The sequence below is a fragment of the Dryobates pubescens genome, chromosome 14 (genome assembly GCF_014839835.1).
Source record: "Dryobates pubescens isolate bDryPub1 chromosome 14, bDryPub1.pri, whole genome shotgun sequence".
NCBI classification, from domain to species: Eukaryota; Metazoa; Chordata; class Aves; order Piciformes; family Picidae; genus Dryobates; species Dryobates pubescens.
Genome location: NC_071625.1, coordinates 16870464 through 16897141, shown reverse-complemented (window position 1 = coordinate 16897141; position 26678 = coordinate 16870464). Strand labels below are relative to the sequence as shown.

The window sequence follows — 26678 nt, the reverse complement described above, 5'->3', positions numbered from 1 at the left end:
AATGAGTTTTGTGAGTTGGATTGTTCTTTCGTTTTTGTTTTTTTTTTTCCCTAAGCCCTGAGATCACAGCTCTTGATTTAATTATAAAATATGGGTCTGTTTTATACAAAGCAGCTTAGAGATTTTTGGCAAACCACATTTCCAACAATAGTGGGGTTTGGTACAAGAATGCAGTGCACAATCAAGTCTGAAATTCTGGACGGAAGGCGTTTTTGCAAACGGGAAAGAAAAAAATTAAGATGCATCACTCATTGCTGGCTGTCACTGTAGATTGGGCAACTGTTGGTCTAAGTGCAGCTGGTCTGTTGTGAATCCAACTCAGTATTGTACTGAGTTGCTAAACATTAAAACATGTCAAGCAAAGTACATAGTGCGCAACGTGTCCTGATGAACTTGAACTGCTTTAGCAAGTGCTTGATGATCTCTGCCATTACTCTGACCGGATGTGTGGCTTCCTTCAGCACTGGAAGAGAAGGGAGATGGGGGAGGGAAAAAAACAAGACAAAGATTGGGGGTGGGAAGGAAAGAAATGCTAATTTAATCTGACTCTCCTTGCCTGTAATACTTTTATATCATTCACCACTTCTGAACAGAATGGTCAAAAGTTAATGACCCTTAAAAACACCACTGAAGTTCTGAAACAGAAAAAAGCACAGAAGCATACAGGCAGATCTACTTTCTTCCACAATGCAATTCAGTGGTATGCTCAAATTTACCCTCAAACTGCTACCCAAGGATACAATAACCCCAGAATAAACAGACCCACTTCCTTTCTGCTTCCTTTCAATTCTGTAATAATTCAAAATGATGCTACTCACCTATCGTGTTCTTTATCCACCAGATGATACCTGGCTCTGAAGGCAACCAGGTGCGCGTAATATGCTGGTGCGGGGATGGAAACGGAACGTGTACAGCGTACATACGTGTGACACAGCTGGTAGGTAAGAATCTGCAGCTCATCTGAAGAGAAACGATTGTCATCCCAGAGGACATGGTAATGAGACGGTCTGCTTGTTCCCTGAAGGCAGATCACACAGGACGTCAACATTTCAAAATGATCTCTTTAAATTTCTACCTCTGAAGCTGAGCTGCAGTATAAACAGACCCCTACATCGAAACCCACCAGTGAACTGTTCTATGTACTTCAGCAAATGTTTCCTCTAAAAACGCAAACAGACTCCCTCCTTGCCCCCATATAACTAATGCCTTTGCATTTTAGACAGGATTGCATTTTCTAGACTTCCATTCCTCTGAATGAAATTAAACAGTCTTACTGAAAAGCACTTTCCTCTACTGAAACTTAGATCTGACAAAAAGCCATTGTATAGCGTAGCTTTAGGCAAAACATTAATACTTCACAGCAATCTAACTTGTGCCCCTGTTGAACATGCTTTTTTTGGGGAAATTTTAATTTTCAGTACTGCTGTTGTTCAATAGCTTCTATTTCTGACAGAAGAAATCACAAGAAAATACAAAGCTACAATGTGCCACCTAAATGTATTAGCTGTTTTGTAGAAAGAGGCATTGTACAGAGTGTGCTTCCTAACTGTTTAGTTTCATTATTTCTTTTAGATTTTAAGAATGACAGAAGAAGAATGACACCTGGATGGCACAGGTGAAAAGCTGCAATATACAGATGAATGATATACTTTGTCTCCAGCACAAAGAATCCACAGCTGGTGTTATCTGTGAATGTCACCATCCCACACAAAGTGCCGTACCTGAATACCAGCATGACTACACAGGTAAAAGTCAAACTCTGATGGATGGGTGATTTTTGTGTCCACTGTGGTACCAGCTGGAATGTTACCACTTTTTCCAACCTGTGTGAACAGAAAATGCAAATACAGTAAGGCACACAATGTTATTTTCTTTTCACCAGTATGGCTAAGGAAAAAAAAAAAAAATCTGTAAAAAGCAAAAAGTCAAGAATTAACAAAACTTGAATTCTATTCAACAGAAAATCTGGGCTGTCTCTACTACAAAGGCAAAGGGGGAAAACCCCACCACCACCACCACACTCCTCCATCCCCAAACTGCAAAATCTTCTTAGAAGTTACCTACAAAGATTAGCTTTTCTGATTAATGTAAAAAGAATTTCCTGCAACTGACTTGTCAAATTCTTTTCCCCTTCCCATTCACGACTGGTTACTCCTCTAACTTTTCTTGTTTACACCCGAAAGACAAGAATCCATAGTTCTAAGACAGGCCTCTTCTTCCCTCAAGATTGCTTCACTTCAAAGCTGAAGTTAAAAATACTCTTTCCATTAAACACAATTTAATAACGGTAATCATAGCAAGTTACCAATATAAAATGCACCTTCGTGTCAGCATGGAAAACTTTATCTGTGAACAGAGGTTTGCCATTAGGAATTCTTCATTTACAGTAATGACTCCATCCTAGACTAGGGGAGTCTCCTTTCCACCCAGTAAAGTGGAACCAAATAGTTCACAAAGGTACAGTAACAACTATGAAACATTCACAAAACAATGTGAGTTGTGACGTCTTGTGACACTTGATATGCCCAGACTAAATTCCACATGGCTAAGACATTAGACATCTAAGACACCTTAAAGGTAGTGATAATGGAAAAGAAAGTATGCTCAAAGTGTAAGGCTCACCTTTAACAACTTCAGTGTCTACTGGGTAGGTGTCTAAGTTTCTGCTGGTAAACTGAGAGTTAAACCAATGGCAACCAAACCAATGAACTTACTCATGCTAGAATTAGCTTCAATGTACCTTAAAAAATGTTGGGAATACATAGCAGATCTGCATTTACAACAAAGAGTGCCTGAGGCAATTGTTCAGACGTTAACATCTACATTATAAACACTACACTACTCCAACCAATCTCAACCCCTGAGAACCTTCAGACAGTAAAAAACCTGAAAAGAAACCTGAAATTTTGTTGAAAGACACAGCCTGTTGATGCTTCATAAAAGTTTCTTGCCAGCTTATTACATGGGACTGAAAAGGAAAGTCTTCCTTTCCAGGCAGAAAGGTCTCACTCATTGTTAAGTAGTTCTCCAAACAAATCTTTCACTGCCTAAATGAGCAGTAAATAATGGGTAACTTGGCTGCCTGCTGGATACTTGCCAGTCACAATTAGAACATACCCGTTCATTTTTATCTGTACAGAAGAGTCGGGTGTGGTGCCTTTTCTGCACAACTATAAATGTGATTCCAGGCTGGTAATCCTTCTCCAGTTTAATGCATGCTTCTCTGATAGCCAGCAGTTCATGATGAAGAACCTGAATCATAAACAAAAAACCATGAGAAATACAAAAGATAGTTATCTTGCAGATTGCTCTTAAATTTGTCACTGTCACTCACACTAATGAGATGTCAAAGCATGCAGTATCAAACCTTTATTTCATCACTTAATGAGAACAAATTAGATCACCACTTTCCCGAGCCAGGTGAGAGCTAGTTCCCTATTTTCATCTCCAAGCATGAGGCTTGGACTAATAAACTCCATGTCAAAATCTTTTTAATTGCCAAATACAAATGAACATTTAATTAGGTTGTTGAATATAGAACAGCCTAATTATATTTCAGACTAATACAAGGGATAAACCCCGGAATTGCTCAACCAGCTTTGTTGAGTCTCATGCAGGACTACAGGCATCAACAAAAGAGAGAAATGCAATAAAATTAAAAGCAATGATTTGGGATTTAGGTTACCTATAAACTAAAAATGCAGAAAAACAGTGACATAATAGGGGGAAAAAATAAAACTTTCATGCAAAGATTATTTTATTAGTTTAAGTGTACTAAGTGATCTTCACTCCCTTCCCCTTGGATTTTGAGAAGCTGACTAAATTCTTTTAATTTACATATAAAAATATCAGAAGAGTGTGTAAATATACTTAAAATACACAGGAAAATATTCCATAAAATATGGTACTTGTAAGCAAACAAAATAATACAAGAAAGTACCTGTGGAATTTTATTGGAAATTATTTAGAAGTGATAGTGTGAAAATACAGCATCTACTAATTCTGGGTAGAGAAAAGGCTGGAAAACTAGCTCGGTTTTTCTTTACTGTCCAAGTTTTAGGGGATAGAACTTGTCTACTCTTTCCTGAGTACGTTGCGGATGTTGGACATAACTTGAGTGCTAAAACTAATTTAGGAAGTATTTTAAAGAGAAAGTATTAAAGAAAAGCTACTGAAAAATATGGAAACACTTTCCATGTTCTGCCTGGTAAGAACCCAACGGATTTGTTGAGGGACTGTTTTCTGAGGATATACTTCTTCTCGTAAGTCCATCACTCCAACTACACAAAACCTACATTACTACCAGAAAACTAAACAATCAAAATCTCAAAAATTTTACCTGTTGAAACTGCCCCTCAGAAACACCATCTCTGTAGAAGATTATACGAGTTGGCTTAAATCTTGTTGATTTGTAGAACTGGATAAGCAACTCCCTCACCATGGCAGCTAAATCTTGGATGATTTCTTGGCGGTGCTGCTGGACCCGAACAGTGGCACAGTAACGATTAGGATGAGCATCCATGCTTCCTACAACCTATTGAAAAAATGCTTAGTATCCAACCAAACTTAGAAGCACTTTAATAATGGTATTTCACAAAGATACCTACACTACTTCTTTAAACAGTATTTTGTAAACTAAAGGGTTGACCTAGCAAAGATGTAGTTAAAAAAAAAAAAGGTTAAAAAAATCAGTTCACCATGTGCTTGGACAGAGCTTTGAGTTTAGCCTACCTATCGTAACACACCTCTGCTGCAACTGGAAATTTAAACCTAAAAAGACTAATTTCCTATTTGCACCTACATACACTTAAACCAACCAAAAGAACCGCCCCCCCCCCCCCCCCCCCCCCCCCAAATTATTTGGAACACTGATGCCATGAAACCATTGATTTACTTAGGACCATAGCATAGGAATTAGAACTCTTGTAGACTTAGTCCCTTTCTGGGATGTTGTGGATGAATTAAAATAACTGAAGCAGTGGGAGGTCACAGAAATATCCACACCAGACATCACTTGCTGTCAAGGGAAGGGATATTTCTGTTTATGAAACAGGAAAAAAAGTGAAGAAGTGGTGATGTGGGACCTAAATATAAAGAAGCAAACAAAAAAGCCAAATTTCATGTTAAAAAAAAAATCACAACCATGCACATCTCCAACCTAATTTTCCCTGGACACACATGTGTAATTTTCTAACCCAGGTGTTTGTGTATTTATCACCACAAGCTAAGATACTGCACATACTGTCACTGAAGACCTCCATTATTAAATAAGCCAGAGCAAGCATTACAGGTGTTTGACATAATGCAAATCAAAGATCATTGCCCATATTTAAGGGGTACATATCCAGGAGATTACTGCACATTTGGTGTTGTCAGCAAGCCTGAATCCCCCAAAAAAGATCATGACATAGCCAGCCTAGTTTCCTACCAGCAATGGATAAACTCTTATAAATTTTAATTGCTGAAAAAACAGATTTAAACGTGCATCAGCTTATTACAGGTTGTAGATAAACACCAGCTAACAGAAAAGCTCCTCTGTGCGTTAGCAGCTCAGGCATTTTACAAGTTAATAACACATTTAAGTAATTAGTATCAGAGCAAGTTATCCAAAATTTCACTAGATTCCTGTAGAAAAAAAACCACATTTTAATGCTGTCATTAGGCAATCAGAGGAAATGGACCACAAAAGAGCTGAAAGTAATAAAATGCATTAGACCTGAGCAGCAGGAGAGAGCAGGGGCTAAAGATCATTACACAATTTACTCACTGCAGCAATGGAAGGCTTTTTTCCATCTCCAGCTGGTGGATGAGTTACATCTGCTCCAAGGAATATGACAGGCTGTTGAAATACCGGTGGTCTGATAAAGAGAAAACAAGGCTTACGCTTAATAAAATACATTGTAAGTCAACTAAATAGCACTTTATACTCTTACAATGAATTTGTCAACAACCTGAACTTAATCGGTTTGCTACTTACACTGTGACAGTAATGAGAAGTCCTGATTAGGATTCTCATAGTAAAAAACTTTGGCATATTTGTGAAGCAGAGCTTATTGTTACTTTTCATTAAAAACGAATTACCAAAGAAAAGTTTGTTGGTTTTTTTTAAAACTTGGAGAAAAGTAGCCTTTAGATAACCATAGAGAGAATTAAAGTTGATTCCTCAGCATGAAATAGCATCTGAGAAAATTAAAGGACTGTGCATATACCCAGATGCTTCTGAACAAAAAACCCAGCACTGTTAAGGAAGTACCAAAACTGCAGCTACCACAGGTATTTTTAAAAGTAGATTTGGGTTTTTTTAAACTATGCTTTGGAATCTTCAAACCTATATGCTAAGATATTAATCCACTGCATTAAGACTAGAACACCAAAGCACTACATGGGCAGTTTCACTAAAGTAATTTTAAACAGGAAATTTTAGGCCACAAGGATTTTTTCACATGGGGGTGTGTGGGAATGGTTCTGTCGATATACTCGGCAGTTTTCAGGCCTCATCTAAAAAGGATTTGCAGGTAACTGCAGCAATGTTACTTACAATGTAATTACATAAATAAAAAGCTATTCTATTTCCATCCTTTCAACCAAGAGAAAATAATAATTAAAGGGTTCTGTTTTAAATACCTAAACCCTGCACTTCCCAAAATGCCTAGGTGTTGTATGTAGTTGTTCCGTTTTCTTTTTCCCCTTGCTCAATTCCATTTTCATGAATGCATAGTTTGTTGGTGTAATGAGCAAAATTTCACTTTCAGACTGTTACTGTTGTCAAGACACACCACAACAGAGACCTTATGTTTATGAAACCAGCCTAGAACTACTTATACGTGTGTGTTTCTATTTTGTTTCCTCAGCAGTATCTTTAACTCCTTTTGAAAACCAAAATAAATGCAACAAAAAAACCCAGTGCCTTTTTGAAATGCATGCTCTGCAATACCATTTTAGTTGCTTTAATAGGTGTCTCCAACAAGCACATTGAACAGGCTGAATATATTAATAACAGAATTTAACAAGATACACAAACTGTATATCCCTTTTGATAACATGTTCCTTTTTTCCCCAAGTACTTTTTTGTTGGACTTTCAGCAGTTGCCCTCTGACTAAATAGGACAAAGTGAAAATTTGCTTATCTGTGCAAAACAGAACACTGACTTCTTTGAAATAGGCTCCCCAGAATGATGCAGCAGGTAACTCCCTAAGCTCCTTCCACAACTCAAAATGCAATGGTTGTAAAAACGCCATCATTTTACTGATGTAGAAGCCCAGATGCTAGTTTTGATTAAAGTGACTTTATGTACCTTTATGCTAGCCTTCTCTATCCTGCACAGGTAAGACAGTACAAGCTGTATTTTGTTCATTCTTCCATTAGATTATCTTATCAGTGACTTTTCATCAACACTGATAAGAAGTTTCAATTTAGGAACATCAGCTTTAGGATGATACACAAACCAAATTTAGTCTTTGACAGCAGAGTCATTCCTTATTTATAAATAAGAAATAACTTTTTAATTCCCCATTAGCTTACAAACACAGAACTTACATCAGATACAGAAATCAACAGTATCAAAGCAACTTCACAAAATACAGTCACAATGTAAGTAAAGCTCATCAACGTAATACTACTAAGAAACTACAAACCAAATCAGACCTGGAAACCAATTAAGAGTTTTCTGCTCCCAACTGTTGTTTTATGAATGTCTACTTAAGTTAAGACGTACAACAAAATGAAGAACCTTGGCCACTATTACATTATAAAGGAAAAGATGCTGCTATTCAAGATGGTCTCCAATTGTTTCTGAAAACTTAAGGCACATAAAAAACAAATTTTCTTGTTCAAATTGAAGTTATCTTTAAGCCAAAATAATTCATCTAAAAGAGTCTCTGAAATGACACTACTATGGCTACAGATAAAAGCACCCGGTTATCTTAATGTGATGCACATTCTTTCCAATACAATACGCTCTTCCTCTTGGAAATACAGCTTACCTTCCCTGCGGCAGCAAAATATTATTTACGCCTCCTAATTTGACATTTATTTTTAAGCAAAGGTTAGACAGAGTTTGGGGTGTTGTTCTTTGCACATTTTTCATCTGAACACATTGTGTAGCCATTCCCAGCACAGTGTCTCCAACGCGCTTCACCTCCGCTGCAAAACAAGCAACAGAAAATATTTGCACATTCTAACTCAAACAAGATTTTAATTTCATGACAAGTAACTACACCTAGATTTTTAGCAAACTGGACAATAAGCTTGAAGAAAATCCCCAAACCCAACACCTGCCTCCCATAAACCTCCTCCCCGTTCTGTACTGCTCCAGCTCTGACAGCATCATAACTGGGTTCTAAATATAAGTAAAGGCACTGCTGGCATATTTTAATTTTTTTTAATTCCATAAATTGTAATTTTAGAGTTTTAGTGGTCTATCACCAGTATGGAAAACTTGGTTTTTTTGCTGTTACTGCTGTCCTCTTCACTGCCTTTGGGATTATATTTTCCCAGCTAATGAAGCAGGTAATGTGAATAATACTAGGGTAATGAGCACTTGTCTCATTATTGAGCACTGGACTAGTAACACAAACTTAACTGTCATGTGCTGAGTAATGTTCAGCATTTCATCACTGCAAATTTTTCACTTGCAAGTGGCCAAAATTCCAAAAGAAACTCACTAAGAACTGTACTTCTCAAATTACTAAAACCAATCCTATCATTAACAATAAATTTGAGACTTGAAAGGTTTTAAGGGAGCTATATTCTTTCACTCAGGAAAAGGAGGAATTTAAACTCTTCCACAGTCTCAGAGAAGATGCAGCACCCTGTGGGGGACTGTGATGTATCTGTGAACCCTCGGAAGAGTTCTGGTGAGAAAACATCACTGTGCTCCCATGAGAATCTGGAAACTCCCTGGATGGACTGAATGAGAATGAGAAACCGCAAGAAAAGATAGGAGGCCACCTGGACTAGCTTAACAAGTAACTATAGCAATGCTGTCTCTAACCCGTAAGAATCTTGAGACAAGTTTGATAGCCAATTGCAGGCAGCCACACTAACAACACACACAATATATGAGTTGCATGGTGGAATAAACAGGGCCTTTTGGCCTTCTATATGCTCTGCTTGCGTTTGATTCTTGTCACACAGATCGACACCTTATCCCTACCCCTATCCCTATACAGCGACAGCACCCCTATTTTGCAAAAGGAGAGGGAAAGAGGCTTTTTGAGGAGCAGGGTGAGGAGAAGAGACTGATTATAGAAGTACAAGAGTATGGAACAGAGCAGGGAGAAAACAGAGAGACATGATTAGAGGTGGTAGAAAGAACTATAATTGAAGATAATGACAAGGAACGCAGATGAGAGCAGTACCACATCGTCTCAGTGGTAAAGAGTCTCCTTTTAATGCCAAGCAATAAAAGTGAAAATGCTGTTTTATACTGAATAGCTGTTGAACAAATTAGAGACAAGCTACTTCCCTTGCAAAGCTGAATTCAAGGCGGGGGGTGAAGGGGGAAAGCACTATTTCATTACAGTTCTTTTCCAATCTCCCTTTTTACCTTATATCTGAAAATCTTGGCAAAAGAAAGTTAGGAATTTATTTTCTGCTATATCAAATTGGTGAAGGATAGGATAAAACAAATTTGAAGCTGCTTGATAGATACAAGTCATTAGAGAAGACTCCCTGAAGACACGGGAGAAAACAGTGGATGGTATCAGTAAGCAAGGTAAGCAGGAAAAAAGGAAGAAGGCAGGAGAGGGAAACAAACAGTCTTGCCTACAGAAGACCTAATGTAAACCAAAATGCTTGGTTTATCTAAAACATTAGGAAGTATGTGTGTGTGCTGTGTAAAATGCACTAACTTAGCAATGTTTCCAAAAGACAGTTTAAGCTTCTGAGTTTTCACCTTCTATGGTCCTGTGTTGTCATAACTCAACAATTAAATAACTGAAGGAATAGGAAAAAAAGAAATCAAGGGCCAGAAATCTTCTGTTTCACTCAACGTTTTTTGCCAAAGGGTGATGATGGCAAAGTAAGCACAGACATTCTAAAAGCTACGTAGTTCTTGAGGTCATTACTTCCTCACTCACTCAGAATTTTTAGCACAGGAATTACAGTCAATGTATTGTAATTCCCTGCATATCAATTTCATCAGTTTCACAAAAGCCCTAGTTTAGCATTCTCACTCTAATCACATCTCAAATGCAACCAACAGGAAGAATGTGGAAAAGCAAAGTAAAAGCACTGATGAAAATAATTGAAGGTCTTAATATCAACTTTCAGGCAGCACAAGAAGAATAAAATGAGTTGACAGCCCATTCCCTAAATGGAATTTATATAGTAAAACGAGAATTCTTTCAAACTTCTTTCATTCAGATACTTCACGAAAAAAAAATGCATGAACATATGACTGAAAAATAAATGCTCACAATTGGCACTTACTGACCATAGACTGGTGTTTTTCCTGGTAAAATGACTACAACGAGCTGCAGCCCAGTGTAAGTGTTCTTGAGGTGTCTGAACATGGGTTCAACACTATCCGCTCCCTGCGCGTATTTACAGAAGCATGGCTGCCCCTGGATTGGCATTCCTGCATCTCTGGAAATCTTCCTCAGTTGTTCTGTAAAGGACCTTAAGGAGGTAAACAAAACAAAAAAAAAAAAAAAACACAAACACACACATGGCCTTCTTAGGTAGAAAAATCCATGGTCATTTTATTCTTGCTTTTAATGGAACAATCTTGATAAACTCACAGATTTGCACAGTTTAAAACCCAGAGAATTTACCCCAATTGCCTCTTTAATTGACTGTGCCTGTTAGTTGAAGTGAAGACAAGGGAAAAGAAATACACTGCATAAATAAAACTTCATTTCCAAAGCAAATGCCACCCTATTTGATCTTTCTATGCCAGACACGATATAAGCTCCTTTTTCACACAAACAGTATTTTGGACAGCCTGCTCTACCACACATGTGGTACTAACACTACAGAAATGGCTGAAGTTCCTTCTTTTTTTGTGAGGAAAACAATCAACAGAAATAACCAGCAACTGTCTCAGCAATCTGATCATCAGTACTAACACACACAATAACCTTTCTAGATATCAGAGAAAAGGAGTATCCTGCAAGTGGAGACAAACCTTCACCAAGTCACCCTTTGATGGAACTGGTTGGAAACAGGGAAAACTTAATTTTGTCAGAGGCTTTTAGCAGTAAGGACTGCTTCAGGCTCCCTGCTAACAGGGTTTGCACCTTGCAGCCTGCCTCCTCCTCCTGACTGTTATTGACATGGTACCATTTGGCTATCCTTCCTTTTAAAGGAACACCAAGCAGACACTGCACCTGTTGTAAGCAAAACCACCAAAAGCACTTCAGTGCCTCTCTTTGACAACGAGAGTGGTAAAATATTCCAACAGGCTGCCTAGGAATGTGGTTGAGGCCTTGTTCCTGCAGACATTCAAGATCAGACTTGATGTGGCCCTAGGCAGACTGATCTAGGTGGGGGTGTCACTGCTCAGTGCAGAGGGATTGGGTAAGTTGACTTCAGAGGGTCCTTTCCAACTCAGTGCAGTCTGTGAATCTGTAGGAGACTAGGGCTGGATGAAAGCATCTTCAAAGTCATAGTTTCTCAGATTAAAGGCCTGCAAGTCAATGGTGCACGAGTAGTCGCCAAGTCCCATCCAAAAAAACCCCAAAGGCAAGAAGTGTCACATTGCAGAGCTGTAGAACAGAGTACTTGGTGCTGAGGGAACAACATGCACACATGACCAGAAAAGTAACATGATCTCAGGTGGCTTAACCAACAAATGATGACAAAGTCCCTTTTGTTAGTTTGGAGTGGATGCCCCCATAGGTGTCTACAAAACTGCTTTTCTTCACCAAAGGGTGCCAGATAAGTCTCATCCATCGAGATGGGGTGGAGATTTAGTTCTTCCAAACCCACTGTTAATGTTCACAACTTGTAAAAGGCCTTTGAGCCTCGGCTTCACAGCTTACAGCTTCATGCAGAAAACAGGTGCATTAAATATCTTCCCTGGCAAAACAGGCACTCACCACTGTAAGCAGAAAGATCAGTGGCAGAACATGCAAGTCTAAAAACTGCACGGGTTTTGAGCCTTTAGAAGTCCATCTGTATGTATGGCATGTTACAGGAAAGGTTCTTTCCCAGTTCCCAAGAAGTAAAGCAGGATGATTTTGAAGACTTTCAGGGATTTTGTAAGCATTTACTCTGACAGATCTACTCCAGTCAAGTTCCAACTTGTTCAACAAGAGACAACTGGAGACAGCCATATTCATGGTAGGAAGGAAAGGAAATGTCCTTTCATGGTAAGGATAATCTCTATTTAAGTCAAAGAATTTTATTTTGGGCTTATCTCTCAAAACTGACTAACCTCTCCTGTGCAGCTTTCCACTAGAAGGAACAGTGTGGAAGAGAAAGTTCTCCAACAACTCAGCTTCCACCATGCACCCAGAGAGGAAAAATCCAAAGCCTTGTGGGTATGATTCCCACTGTTTGCTTACTACTTGTTAGGGAAAAATTCACAAGCTATTTGGCAAATCATCTGAAGGAACGCTGTTAAGGCAATACTATTGTTATGAACAATCACCGCCTTGCATTCACTTTAAAGAGCAGCTGAGTCACTTGCTAGGGCAGCTCTAAGAGCTGCACTTGCCTGTGCATGAAGGAAAAGCAACTGCATACTAAAGAAGAAATTACACAGGCCATCCACACAGGCACGCACACTTTCGCTAATCTAAGAATCACGTCACTTTTAACAACAGTCTTTCAACAATTATGTCCCATGCAAAGGTAAGAGAAACCAAATCTGGACGTTTCATTCAAATGCTGCAAGTCAAAAACAACTAGTCCTACTGATCCTACATGTACCGCACTGTGCAAGTTGCTGTAACTCTAGAGGGTAGGAAGTTTTAGACAGAAGTTGGATTGCTTTTTAAAATGTTCCTTTAAAGTACATTCTGTGTGAATAAAGTTATTCCCTACAACCAGGAAAAAAAGAGATGACATACGTCTTAGCTTTCACTCTTGACAAATGCTTAGTGATCATTTCTGTCCTCTGAAACTCTGCCCTACAGCCTTACCAGTGAGAAACCTGATTTACAGTATAAATTGCTTTAATTTCAAGGATTTTATGAGGCTAGCATTGAAATCATACTGGCATCATTCAAAACACAAAGAAACAAAACATCAAAGGCACTGTGAATGATACACTGCCATACAATAGACAATTCAACAAAATATCCTGAATTTCATACATAAGAAACAACAAAAATCACCATCTTATCAAGCACACTTACTTAAGATGAACCTCAGTGCATTGGCGCTGGGGAGCAAAGCATGCAATTGCCCAAACTTTTATTTCAATTCCAGTGTGAAACTGTTTATTCCTCATGTCCCAGACTCCTTGAACTGGTGTAGCAATTGCTTTATTCTGAAAGTGGAAAGAAAGAAAAAATATAAAACCACACACTAATGCAAAAAAAACCCCACCTGATTCATGATAAAAAAAACAAAGAAACAAATCAGTTATGCTTCTACTCCCAACTAGCAGGCAATTTGTATTCTCAACTCTCTCTTCTGTTCAAACATCTGCCTTACAAAGACCATTTTATCACTGTAGCAAGACAGCTTGTGTGTTGGGTGAAAAAGAAAGCTCATAAAAATAAAGCTCGTACTGTCCTCCTTTATTGCTGATGGCTTCTTTTTGTAATATAAATCAGCAGGTGACAGAAAATACACCTGGATAGTAAGTCAGAATAATGCTTGTTGTGCACAGTTAACAAGAATCTACATTGCTACAGTGACTTTACAACTTCTAAGTGAATTTTACAAGAGTGACAATTGAAGTATTATTTCACACATCACTACGTAGAGGCAACTAGTGGTCCAGCATCACTCTCCGAGCTCTCAAAAAATTGCTCTGACAGAAGATGCTCAGCTATTCACCTCTGACCTCTGCAACACTCTTCCCACCAAGCAGACATTATTGTGATGGCTTATCTAGAGGACAAGGGATAGAAAATGACTAAAATAATTTTGGTGATGTTAATTACCTTAGTATTAGTATCCCTTAGGTATTTTAGAGAAGGTATCACCATCTCTGCCTTCTCATTTAGATACAACAGCTAAAATACATGGGTATTTTTCAGGGGAGACATACAGATAAATGTGCTAACTAATTTTGTGAAGTTTTGTCTACTGAAGGCAGCACATCCCCCCACTCCTGATATGCCATCATTCACTTGTCATTAGGTTCTTGTTCCCCTGAAGCCAATAGTTCGAGAGCACTGTCCCTATTTAGGATCAGGCAAAGACAGCTGAAGACCTTTAGGTAGAAGATGCAAGATCCTAACCCACTGAGAGTTTATGTAGGTATTGATCTGATTTGTGCATAGGGCCAGAGCTACCTTCAGCTGGCAATGCATCATCTAGAAGTTGCTCATCAGAAATCTTCACAAACTAAGTTATCCCAGCTATCAAAGCTTTCTTCTTGTATACAAACAAGCAAATAAAGCTTGTTTCTCAAGGTGTTTTTTTTGGAAGACACTTCCTCAGGAAGATTATGTCAGAAAAGCCATCTGAGAAGTCATTGTAGAGAAAAAACCTGTGAGTAAATACTCCAACAGGATGAGATGGCTCTAGAGAAAAACATGCTGATAAAGATTATACCTTAAGATAGTTATCCTGCTCCACCCAGAACACTCAAACCCAAGCAGGTCAGGAAGATTTCAGAGTTAAGGGAGGAAAACAAACAACAACAATTCAAATTGTCTTTGCTCTTCTCTATACACATTGATTTGAGCAACACTGAATATAACAGTGTGAAGGAATACACACACATTTTTATCTAAGTTTCCATAAATATGTTTTTAACCCAGCTTTACTTTCAGAAATAAAGCAGCAATTGAGAGAGATGCAAAACAGCCGTTTCATTTAAGGCACTTCAAAACTTGTATTTAAGTTCTAAACATTACACCTGCAATGACTTAATCCCATTGCATCCATCATAATTAAAACAAGCGTATTTCAGAAGATATCACAGCACATAGTGGAAGCTATCAGAGATTGTACAGTATCTGTTCAACATACCCTGCCTCCGTAGAGGATTGAAGGAGGCTGTAGAACTCTGCCGGTCACATCTGTCATTTCATCTTTGACCATGATTCCAAACTCACGAACGTAAGGGTCAGTGTTAAAACTTGCACTCCGCATCTGCAATTAAGAGAGAATTAGGTATTTCTTGCAGAACATAAGTTCTTTTTGATACCTAAAACATTCAGAGATAAGCTATATTTGGGCACATGCCTTCATTGGAGGAGTTTAGGAGGAGACTTGATAGGGTACTTGATTGCATGGTTTAGTTGATTAGGTGGTGTTGGATGATGGGTTGGACGCAATGTTCTTGAAGGTCTCTTCCAACCTGGTTTATTCTATTCTATATTATGTGTGATACCACACATCCAGAACCCCTGCCAGTTTTATTTTGGGGGGGGTAATTTCAACCTACCACACACTTGATACATGGATCCCTCCAAATATGAAATAAAGCACCAAAAAAAAAAAAAACCCACTTGAAACCCGCTTAATGGAAAAGGTTTATAGAAACAAGCTCATAATCTGCATGTTATGCACAAATTATTCAGTATGTGCTAATGGCAAGAGGAAAATTAAGCCTATTACTACACTTAACTCATCTTTGCCAGACTACTCACCAATTTGCTAATCTCTTCTTGACGGTCAGGTGCTGATCTGGCTGTTGCTCGAATCATAGTGGAAGTTTGATTGTCAGTGAGTTTCTTTATGCATCTTTGTCCTGCCACTATGTTGCACACCTAAAATATCCCCACACAAAGGAAGATAAAAAACAAAATGCAATTGGTGTTTGTTTCCTGTTTTGATTTTTCTAGCTGCTGCCCTACACAATTTCTGAAGTTGACTACTCAAAAACAGTTTGTCAACACTGCAGCCTTTTTCCATCTGACCCTTTTCCCACATTCCCAGAATGTATTATCTAAAAGTCTACTTGCCTCAAGAGGAAGGTATGTGTGTTTCTGCTCCTGTCCAACTTGTAAACATGGAAGATGAGGATAGCGTAAAACTAATTTGTGCCTGTCCTTAAAATACTGAGCTACAGTGCATTCAACTGTTTGTCCATTCTCCTGCTGAAGTGGGAATCTGTTGGAAACCAAATATGAAAATAAGCTGTTATTTTACGTCTCACAATACCACGTGTTATGTTATGCCATGCAGAGAAAATAGCAAGCCTACAAGAGTCACAAAGCAGATTTTTGCCTCAAAACCACATTTCTCTCTGTACATTACAAATACACTTCCATATATGCACACGCATTTGCATATATTTACATCAAAGTGGCACAAATATTGTCTTTCAGTGATGTGTTATGCTAAGGAAAAGGGCATGATACAATGTCCAAATAACTGCATACCAGATTTAGACACTGTTCAGTTACCTTCCCACAGGAACCTCGTACCAGTTCTGGTTATTTGTACTATTTTCTTTTAAAAATGGGAATAAATACCTCTATATTCAACTTATCTGCAAATCTCTGGTTAGTGATCAAATATAAACAACTTTTTCTAGAGGAAAAATGGACTGATAATAAGCAAGACTAGAATGCTGACCCTGATTTGTGCTACTTTTCTAGTCAACAGTTCTGGGTAACAGTATGCTGAGGATGTAATACTCAACTCTTCCAGTGTTGAAGACATCAACAAATTGAAAACCAAAAAGTTACCACAGTTTTAGCTCAAACACTGTTAATGACAGGGGTTAAAAAAAAAAAAAAGGCAAAATTGGGAATATACTCTAAAATATATTTTAAATGTATTGACCAAAGGCAGTATAGTTTTTCAAGAACTCTCTTTTGTCAGCCCGAGATTAAACAGACACTTGAAGAATACATTACGTTTGGTGACTTGCTGGTCGCCTGGTGACATTGCACACTCTGTACTTCCTTTTCATTTGTCCACAGTGTGTTATCTCCACCTTTAGACCTGAAAATCAGAACACATTTATTACCTTCCCTTCAAAATCAAGGTGTCAACCTACTAAATTGCTGCGCAAGACCACTTAAACAGTGTTGTGAATCTCTTCACTATTTAGCACGTTCTTGGGTCACTCCAGGGTATCCCAGAAAAAAAAAATAATTTAAAAAATCATGGATAGTCCCCAAATTTAAAAACCCCAAGAGTTTGCAGTTTGGAACTGAAAGTATTTGGTGTAATCCAGTTCTGTACCCTTTAAGGAAGTCCAGGATGATGAAAGGATAAAAAGGGCACATAACCTCTTTGAAATAAAAAGCCTGTTTATACCTTGTGTCTAAATATAGGTGTGAGACCTCCAACAACTGTAATGAAGGCTGAATTAATAAATGGCAGGGAACACCCATATAGCCTCTGGGATCCTATGGGAATGAGCCCACAGGGCTTCATCGTTTGTGAAGGCAAACATCTGTTGAAAATCCCACCAGCACAAAAGTCAAGCCTACCTTAAAGTCAGCAACTTCCAGAAGAATATATTATCCACCCAAAACCAGCACAACAAAGCTACCCATAGAGAAGTGTTTCTAATTCACCACTTGCAATAAATATAAGCTTGAATGCAGCACTTTCATTCATATTTCAGGTAGAAACAGATGTATGTGGACTATTAAGAGATAGGAAGCTGCAGGTGTAGGAACAGGAAACCAGAAATTCCTTTTATCTGCATATGTATATAAACTCAGGGTGCTGCTGAATAACAGTGCATATTTCCTCTATCTGTCAGACACCAATAAACTGTCCAACCAACATACTAACCTTGCCACATAGTTTGTTGGAATCCAAAGTACCATGTATTCTGGAACCTTCAACAAATATCGCATTTTCTTGAGTACCTCCCAAATATGTATCACAGTATTTTCATTAAAAGGTAAATTGAGGTATTGAGGTAATAGTTTATAACTAGTACTACTGCTAACTTCTATCAGAAGAATGAAAATCCTCAGAGAAAAAAATAACAACAGCAGCCAGCAACTGACTGCCTGATTATCTTTTCCAAAGGATTTGCCATCAGTACAAATTTAGGATTTAATTTTTGTTTTTCTTATTGATTTGTATTTGGTCAAAGATGAGTTTGTGGTCATTTTGTGGAAACAAGGAAGCAGATCTGTGGAGTTTTTCTTGCTTTCTTTCTATCAAGAATATGAAGGAAGCACCTCAGTTTTACAAACGAAACTTCCAGTGAACAGAATCAGTAAGACTCCTTCCTCCTAGTCTTTGAACCAGTCATTACATATTAGAAGAATTAACTGACTTCCAGGACAGTGAATGTATGAAATACACCCAACTATGCAAAAATATATGGCTAAGTTACTAGTAAAATCTGGACTATGAAAATCTGGGTATCAGTAACTGGGAAAACTTAAGATCAGGTAATTTAAACAAGCAAACAACCAACCCACCCACCAAAAAAAACCCCAACCACAAACAAATAATTAAATCTCAAATTTTGTAAATCTTTTGAAATCATCAGATTAGGAACCAGAAAGACTTTGTCTTAGAATTGGAATAGCACTACTAAGATGTTTTTGAAAGTGAAAAAACTTGACTCCCAACAAAGCAAACGCTAGAGAACGTATTCTGAACATGGAGTGGTAACATATCATAAGGCAATTACCTTTTATTTCTTTGGTAAACTTCACCCTTTGGGAATCTGTCAGAGGTTTTTGTTGTTCTTCAATACTTTTGAAGTCCAAAACTTCGCATACAAACTCAATAACTGGCTGTGCTTTGTAAAATGCAGTTGCAGATACTGTAGACAAAAATGTTAATGTTGTGTTATAACAATAGTGAGGAAAACTTTAAAGAAATTCAACAAATGGAACTAATTTTTGCCTTTCCATTGACAGAAAAAGAAAGAGCAATAAAACATTTGTTTAGAACCTACCATCTATATTTAACATCATTTTCCATAATGAAGGTCTGACTGATTGATGGAAGCCAAACCAAACTTCTCTGCCACCACCCAATGGATTTGAGCACCCTTCCGATGCTGTAAAAAAAGATCGCCCCACAGGAGTATATCTGCAATAAAGAAAATAAATTCATGTCATAAAACTAAAGGAAAAAAAAAATACTATTGCAAGAAAGAACCAACTAATGCAAACTTCTATTCATGACAGCACAGAAGTGTCAGTGTTTCAGTTTAGCAACCATCTTGAGACTGTCAGGACGCAGGCTGCACCTCTCAATCTAACTAGTTACATTTAGAAACTGGCTACTAGTCATGTTCCTTTAAATTTATTTTCAATGTAGTCCTTAATATGCATACTAATTCAGAGAGCATTCATAATTTTTTGGTACTCTTAAAAAACAGCTAGACTTCCATAAGAAAATAAGTATTTCTCCTCTTACTTGTTCATAGCTTCCTCTGAAATCCCTGGAGGTAAAGAACTGATCTAACAAATACATTTTCCGTGCATTTTTCATCTTGGTAATTCACTACTGCACACTTAATACCAAACTAACTAAAACCAGCACCAGTATGATTTTTTAATTCAATTTTTTTTTTAATTCAATAAGGGCTATTTGAAGACATTTACATCAATTTACCTCCCCGATTAGCCCTTCAAAATGGTTCAGCCCTACTAAGCTCTGTTCTTTATGTTCCAACTGACAGTGACATGTTCTATAGTGGCAGCATTAAACCCACCATCTCTTGGAGTGGACTGAAAATGCTATATATTCCACTTGCTGGGAAAAATACCGTATCATTTTCAAAATCTTCTTTTCCATAGCAATACTAGGTGGTATTTGGGCAGCAAATATCTGCCCAAGGACACACAGGAACAGAGTTACAAGTTTTAAAACCACCCTTACACATCAACCACCCTCCAACTACTTCACACCCAGGGAGGGCTTCCTTCTCTGAGGCCTACTTAGAAAAGGGGTACAAGTGAGATGGCACAGCAACCCTGACCTGAGAGCACATGCACATGGAGCGAGTTTGAATGCCAGTAGGGAAAGACCTGTGTCCAGGCCAGAGGCTACTGATGCCACCTGATAAGCAGGAAAGCACTGTATTGCCTCCTGCTTGAGTATGCCATCTGCTAGACAGTTATTGTGTTGGTTAAGCTACGAAAGTACATCCTATCTAAAAAGCTATTGAAGCCAATTCAAACAATGCAACCTCCTAAACAACATCAAGGTCTTCCCCTCACCTCATGGAAGGCAAGTGCCTCATCACTACATCCAGTGCCTGGATGGTTTCAAACGGGACACCTGGCAGCCGACCAGAAAGAGCATCATGTAAAGCCTGCAAACTCACACAGGACATCCACTTTATAGCCACCTTAAATATTCTGTCCTTTCCTTCTCCAGGCAGCGTGACCTCCAGCTCCACCTGCAACAATGCCAAACAACAAACCAAGATGATTCTTTCCATTTAAAGGGGAAGATGGAAGGAGCAGTGCTACAAAGCATGGGAGGAAACAAAAAGCAACAATGAAGAACAACATACGTCAGATACAATCTCTTTTTACAGCTAGATCTTTCCAAAGGTGTATTTCAGAGTGCTGGCATACTTCCCACCTGGCATCTTTCTCTCTCTGAGGCAGCAATATAATTTGGATGTGCTTATGTATCAACTGGGAGGTCTCAGTGAAGATCTGACAACTTGGTTTCAGATACCAAACACATAATAATGCATCACTGCTCATGTCAGCTCCTGCAGGCCTAAAATAAAACATGGTGTGTTGCTACCTGCTAAGAACCATGAATTTCTGGTATTTACTTTCTAGAGGACTAGACAGCTTTATACACTATTAGTGCAGACATAGTTCAAATGAGAAAAAATCCACAAGGAGCTTTCAGAGTGTGTGGAGGGTGGTGGTGATCACAGTGACTAAAGAACCCATAAAAAAAAACAAACAACAACTTAAAAAACCCCACCCCAACAAAACAAAAAAGATCTCCAAACCCCTCTTATTTTCAAAACCCAAAGAAAGACTAAATTATGTCCCCAAGCACCGGTGATGTTACCAGGCAGGAAACAGGACCACTCCTTTGACACATTATGCCCTTTTAAATTTTTGTGTAAAATACACTGGCAGAAGATGTTGTGGTAAATTACTTTAGTTACTTGTGGTGCTGACTTCTCCTTATTAAAACAAAGGCAGCCTGAACACTGAAGTTCTTAGACTGACTAGATGATCCCCAGAGGTCCCTTCCAAATCATACCATCCTGTTATTCTGTGACTAAAATTAAAGCCTGTCTGAAACAATCAGTAGTTCTGGGAGTTACTGCAAGAAATAGCAAGATGAGAATATCCTTTATGATGGATAAAAAGAAAATTTAAAAAATCTATTTTCCTGTTCTAGGGAGCTTACAATATAAAAGGCATCCATCCACTTAACAGACAAAATGCAATTAGTGGGCGAAAATAATACATTGGTAATGCTGAGCTAATACATGCAATCATCTGGTCTTCTGCAAGAGCTTCTTCAGTCAAAGAAAAAAAAATAGGAAGGAAGGAAAACACAAATAAGCCTTCTCATACACCAAAAAATAAGCTGACAATTTATAGCAGGCAGTTGAAATCAGCATTACAGCCACATCTCTCCTGTAGTACAAATCTCATTCACCAGGAGAGATGAGCAGAGGAAAGACGTGTATTGTTGTAGTAGAGCAACAGGAACTGGAGCCTATAATTGTGGCTTTGCTGATCCGAATCTCATCCAGCTTAACTCTGCTGAAAAGCTGTGCAAATGAAGGTGCAAGTATTCAGCTGACACAGGTTGGAAGATTTCTATGAAATTTTTCCACCATACCATCAAAAGTTCTTCAGCTTGCATCTCATTCGCAGCAGATGGAAGATGTCACACTTCACAACTACATTTTCCTTTAAACATCTCTCCCCCTCCAAATCAAGTTTCACGATTTCTCTTGTTCCTGATACTGTTAATGTGCAACTAATCTGACTACTAACAACTTTTATAACCTTAATCTAAAAAAAAAATTCTCTCCTGGTTTCCATTTACAAAGCTCTTTCACCATGATGGAATGGACTTGTTTGGAAATCTCGAGATACGGATGTGAGAAAGAGGTCTGCTTCTATCATGTACAGGCAGTGTTTCAAATAGACCAAGAGGAGTAAGGTTGGGGTCTCACACAGAATAAACACTCTACTTCCTAAACCGTGAACTACAGTAGGATTTCTGTATCAAACTGCAGCTCAGCTCACCTGTAACTACCATTTTGCTAACTGAAGACTGCTGTTCCCCGTTTTATGACCTAAGCAAGTTTCCACATTTCTCTGTACTCCCCTCTCCCCATTACATTTTACTTTTGTCTACTTAGGTTGCAATCAACTTCTGTGGGACAGGACAGTCTTCCCCTGTAACCATGTATGGCTCACCTTGTAGCCACAGCAGAAAGGTAACTAATGTAGTACAAACAAATGGTGAGAATGTCTGTATCCTCAAGTGTTTATCTAAACAAAAATGGCCACAGAAAATTCAGACACTATACCACAGATAAGGAGGCTACATTTGTGTGTTAGCTTGTTCCAGTACTACTTCACCAGTCGATGGGCACAGATGTGGGTGCACTTTGCAGCTATAACCAGAGCACCCAAGGAGCTCATCACAGCACACAGACCTGGCAAGCTAGTGTGCTTCAATTGCCCAAGGGCTAAACTGCTACATCTTAACGTGTGCAATTTAAATTAATCTGGTTCTCACATCCTGAAGAGTTAAGGAAGAGGTTCCATGCAGACAACAAAAGGACATAGAAGTTTCTTCCAGCTAATGGGTAGCAAGAATCATCTTTCAGTGGCCTTTGGTGAGATTAACCAGCTGACACCAGTCTGCTGCTGCCCAGAGTGGTGCTTCCACTCCCCTCTCCCAAACTCAGCTGTGCTTTCACTTTTCCCACAGTACCAGTATGGAGCTTGGCCACTGACTCTATCAGTTGATCCAACTCACCAAACCAGCAGAAACCACACAAGAAAGGAGAATGAGTGAGAAAAGAGGAATATGGCAAGAGGAGTAACCATTTTGATGAAAAGCTCAAATTTCTGTCCTGGCAAACCACATCCTGAGAAAAGTCGCAACAGAAAGAGGTATCTACTCCAGAAAAATAGAATCAGTTTCTAGCAGCTATCAGAAAGGCTCTACAAATACTACATTACAATCTCCCATTAGAAACCTTTCTATTTAAAACTTACTTTATCTCTCCCAATGGGAAGTGGCATTGCTGTATAAAGGTTTTTTCTTCCATCAAACACTGGTTTGCGATCCCCAAAAATCTGGGTTTTAAAGTGCTGAACCATATGCTCCACTATTTCTCTGAAAACACAAAAAGATTATGTTAATTCAACTTTTTAATGTTAAGCAGCAGATGAACACCAATATTTATCAATAAAGCTACTCAGTCAATGAAAGGCTTGTCCACAGTTAGTTATTAAAGACAAGATTTGTTTGACTAAACCTTCTCACAGACTCTTTTCTTCAAGCAGCTACTTATAGCTTTTTCGGATTGAAACTTTCCTTCCTCTTTTCTGTGATATAGTGAAAGTGGTAAAGTGAAAGCCTGTGCTTTCTCAAGCTCAAAATGGAGAGGTGCTTGGTATTCTCCTGGGGCTTCTGCTCTCCCATCCCACAGCCTTTACTGCAGATGACCACTGACCCAAATTCCAGCAAGCCAGAAAAGCCTTAAAAGAAAAAAACACAACAAACCCCAACCACTATCCTAGCTTACAGCCTTACTGTAAGGACAACAGTTCTACAATCACCATGATGTGCAAGCTTTTTGCATTGCACTGAGAAAGACTACTTTTAAATGTGATTTTTTTCCATGTATGCAACACTAGCATCTATCCAGCAAAGCTGGATATGTGCATTTACTGGGACCCATGCATAATAAAAGTACACATTAATAAGAAGTATAGCTGAAATTAGGTTGTACATATGTATGAATGAGGTAACCACACACAAAGTTCTTGTTAAACCACAGTGTTTACACACTGGTCATGCAAAGCAGTGCACCAGCTGATGAGAGATGCACCTGTTGGAATAGTAAGACCCTGTGATGTCAAAAGTCTTAGGTCCAAATGTCCCAGTGAGATGTCCTTCAGGCTATCTGTATCACAAGGCTGTAAAATCTGAAATCAGCAGCAATCTTCAATACACTGCCTACAAGATCCTTAACACACAGCTTGGGGGTAAAAGGCATTAAGAAGTTAGAGCATGAAATGGTGTAATTTCTGTTTTTCTCCAGCACTGTTGTCAGCCTCAGAGAGGCTGCAGATGTCTGTGTCATACACCTTGACTCAGAAAGGCAATTAACTCAGCATACAGTTAGATATTATGGTGATGCAAAAGCCAATATGGAACTATGAATTAATTCAAAAAAAGAATAAAGACCATTTTGACAATTTCTTTGCCGCAGGCCAAGGCTTTAAAGCAAGATACAACCACCGAAAGAAACTTGCCTGATCTCCTAAGACATATGAATGAGACTTGACTCAGTAATTTCTGCCTTGTGTTTGCAATGTCTGATTGAACAAGTACATAATGTGGAGGGTGGGAGGAAGGAAGCATCTTACTACCCTGAGTTAAAGACTAAACAATGGAAAACCCATCCTTTTACTGAGGAAGTTCTTCCAGTTGTGAGCTACTTTAAATGAAAGTGTTCATTTTTATATAACTAAGGTTTTCAAGCTACAAACCACATTTAGCAACAGTGCTTCTCAGCTGTGGGTAGAGAAATCTTAATGAAAATTAAGTTATCTTTTCCATGTGAAGTTAAAAGAATGATCTTCCCTAGCTGTCCTTGAGAATTAAGTATCCAAACAGATCTGGCCTTTCTGCAACATGTGAAGAATTCTAGGCTGCATTAACTTGGCACAGCAGCACATTGCCTTAGCCCTGTGTTTCCCAGTCCTGTTCCGGCTCACGTCTCATCAGCATGATATGACCACTGTGTATGCATTTCATGTATACACTGTACACATCTCTGCAGTGAGCCTGCAAGGTTAAAGTCCAAGCGGCATTAAGTCCTAGAATAAAGACAAAGAACAAGCTGGGACAGATGAGGGAGTAGTATAAATGAAAACAAAATCTCCCTCGAGCCTTTGTAGAGGGCACACCATATAAAGTAATGAGAAAAACTACTATAAATATACAACTGAATTATATAACCAAAATACTAGAAACACATAAGCCAGCTGAGAAAAAATAATTTAGAATTGGACTACACATGCATCCTGCATAACCCTATACACATGTAGAAGCACACACAAATATACAGGTACACAGGTAGGACTGAAAGGTCAGGGCTCACAAAATCCCAGGTGCAGGTGAGCACATGTCCATCTACAGGGCAACACACAATAAGAAGCATTCAAAAAGAGAACATACACTTCATTAAGTGAAAATTAAATCCTCAACTAGATAAGAAATTAAATTTATAACAGATCACCACAGAAGAAAAACAGCACAGCAATGCTGCACTATGAAATCGTTATCACCGCCTGTTCTTTAGTGCAACAATGGATAATGCACTCTGGTTTATTAATTCAGCTTTCAGGTGGCTTTTTGGACTCCACTTTACTTATGACTCCATATTCCACCCATGTAACCTTTATTAATAAGAAAAGGTATTGCATTTGAATATATACACATATACACATGCCATTCCAATCCTCTACAGGCAAGACGTAGGTAGTTACGATGATAACACTTGTGGTTTCCAGTCACAGCCGGGTCTTGAATTCTCAAGTTTCACTTCTGGCAGCACCACCCTTTTTCAAGTTAATGAGGTTGCCACACTGACTAATATGGCACATATGCAAAATTCAAGACCTAGTAGCTTGTTTCCTTGGCCAACTGATCGATGTTTTCACCTTGCTATCTGTTTTAGCAGTGTATCTTTCCCTTATATAGAATTTACTGATGCAGGATAATTTCAAACCTAATTTAGTCCCTCTACAAACCTCTTGCAGCAGAACAAAGAAATGGATTTTGCTTCCCCTTGTCATAAGGGGAAGGTGGGAAAACAAGCTGGTACCACCAACTCTCTGCTGAAGGACTTGTCATCCAATTGTACTCCAATATTTAACCAAGCAATATCAAGTTGACTTACACTGACCTAGCTCCACCAGAGTTAATACAGTTTACTCATCAGCAGCTTCGATCATCAAGATCTTAAGATACTGACAAGCACAATCAAAATAAGGGGTGAAATCCTCGACTGGAACAGAAAGACTTGGAGGGAAAAAACACGCCTGTTAATGGACATGCAAAATCTGAAGCTATTGGACATACCTTCCAACCCTTCACACAACTCTAACATTTCCAAAAGGAAACAAGAATGCAAATAAACTTGAGTAAGAGCCAAGCACACTATTACCTGTTAACTCTTCTAGGGCATTTTTCTGGCTTTATATCCAACTCATAATGGTAGATATCTATTTTAGGAATGTCCATTTCAAAGAAGTTGGCCTGCAGTTTGATTGTTCTCCCAGAAGTGCCAAAATCTGGCCGAGGAGGGGGTTTAAAGGCATATCCTTGGATTGGTGGTGGCAACGGTGGAGGAGGTGCGAGCACTGAAAAGAGAAAAGCACAAATTAGCCATCAATTAGATCAAATTAGCAGTTAAATTTAGCAG

The 26678-nt window shown here is 38.6% G+C and overlaps 1 protein-coding gene across 1 annotated transcript; it reads right to left on the bottom strand.

Annotated features, from left to right (window-relative positions):
• Nucleotides 1–26611, bottom strand: AGO2 (argonaute RISC catalytic component 2). The gene is made up of 18 exons (XM_054167372.1): nucleotides 26421–26611; nucleotides 23236–23356; nucleotides 20230–20411; nucleotides 18957–19093; nucleotides 18687–18821; nucleotides 16936–17023; nucleotides 16036–16183; nucleotides 15721–15840; nucleotides 15098–15220; nucleotides 13306–13439; nucleotides 10437–10621; nucleotides 7984–8143; nucleotides 5768–5858; nucleotides 4340–4534; nucleotides 3118–3252; nucleotides 1722–1823; nucleotides 819–1018; nucleotides 1–463 (listed from the first exon to the last, which is right to left on the bottom strand). Exons 1-18 carry the CDS (start codon nucleotides 26495–26497, stop codon nucleotides 355–357), a joined length of 2442 nt encoding a protein of 813 aa, XP_054023347.1. The 5' UTR covers nucleotides 26498–26611; the 3' UTR covers nucleotides 1–354.
• Nucleotides 26612–26678: the final 67 nt, after the last annotated feature.

Coding starts and splice junctions, on each gene's coding strand:
- AGO2 (XM_054167372.1), bottom strand. CDS start 26,497: ATGGACATTCCTAAAATAGATATCTACCATTATGAGTTGGATATAAAG. Junction 18,822..18,956: donor AATGATGTTAAATATAGATG/GTAGGTTCTAAA, acceptor TTTTGTCTACAG/TATCTGCAACTGCATTTTAC. Junction 464..818: donor GTGGATAAAGAACACGATAG/GTGAGTAGCATC, acceptor CTTCTCTTCCAG/TGCTGAAGGAAGCCACACAT.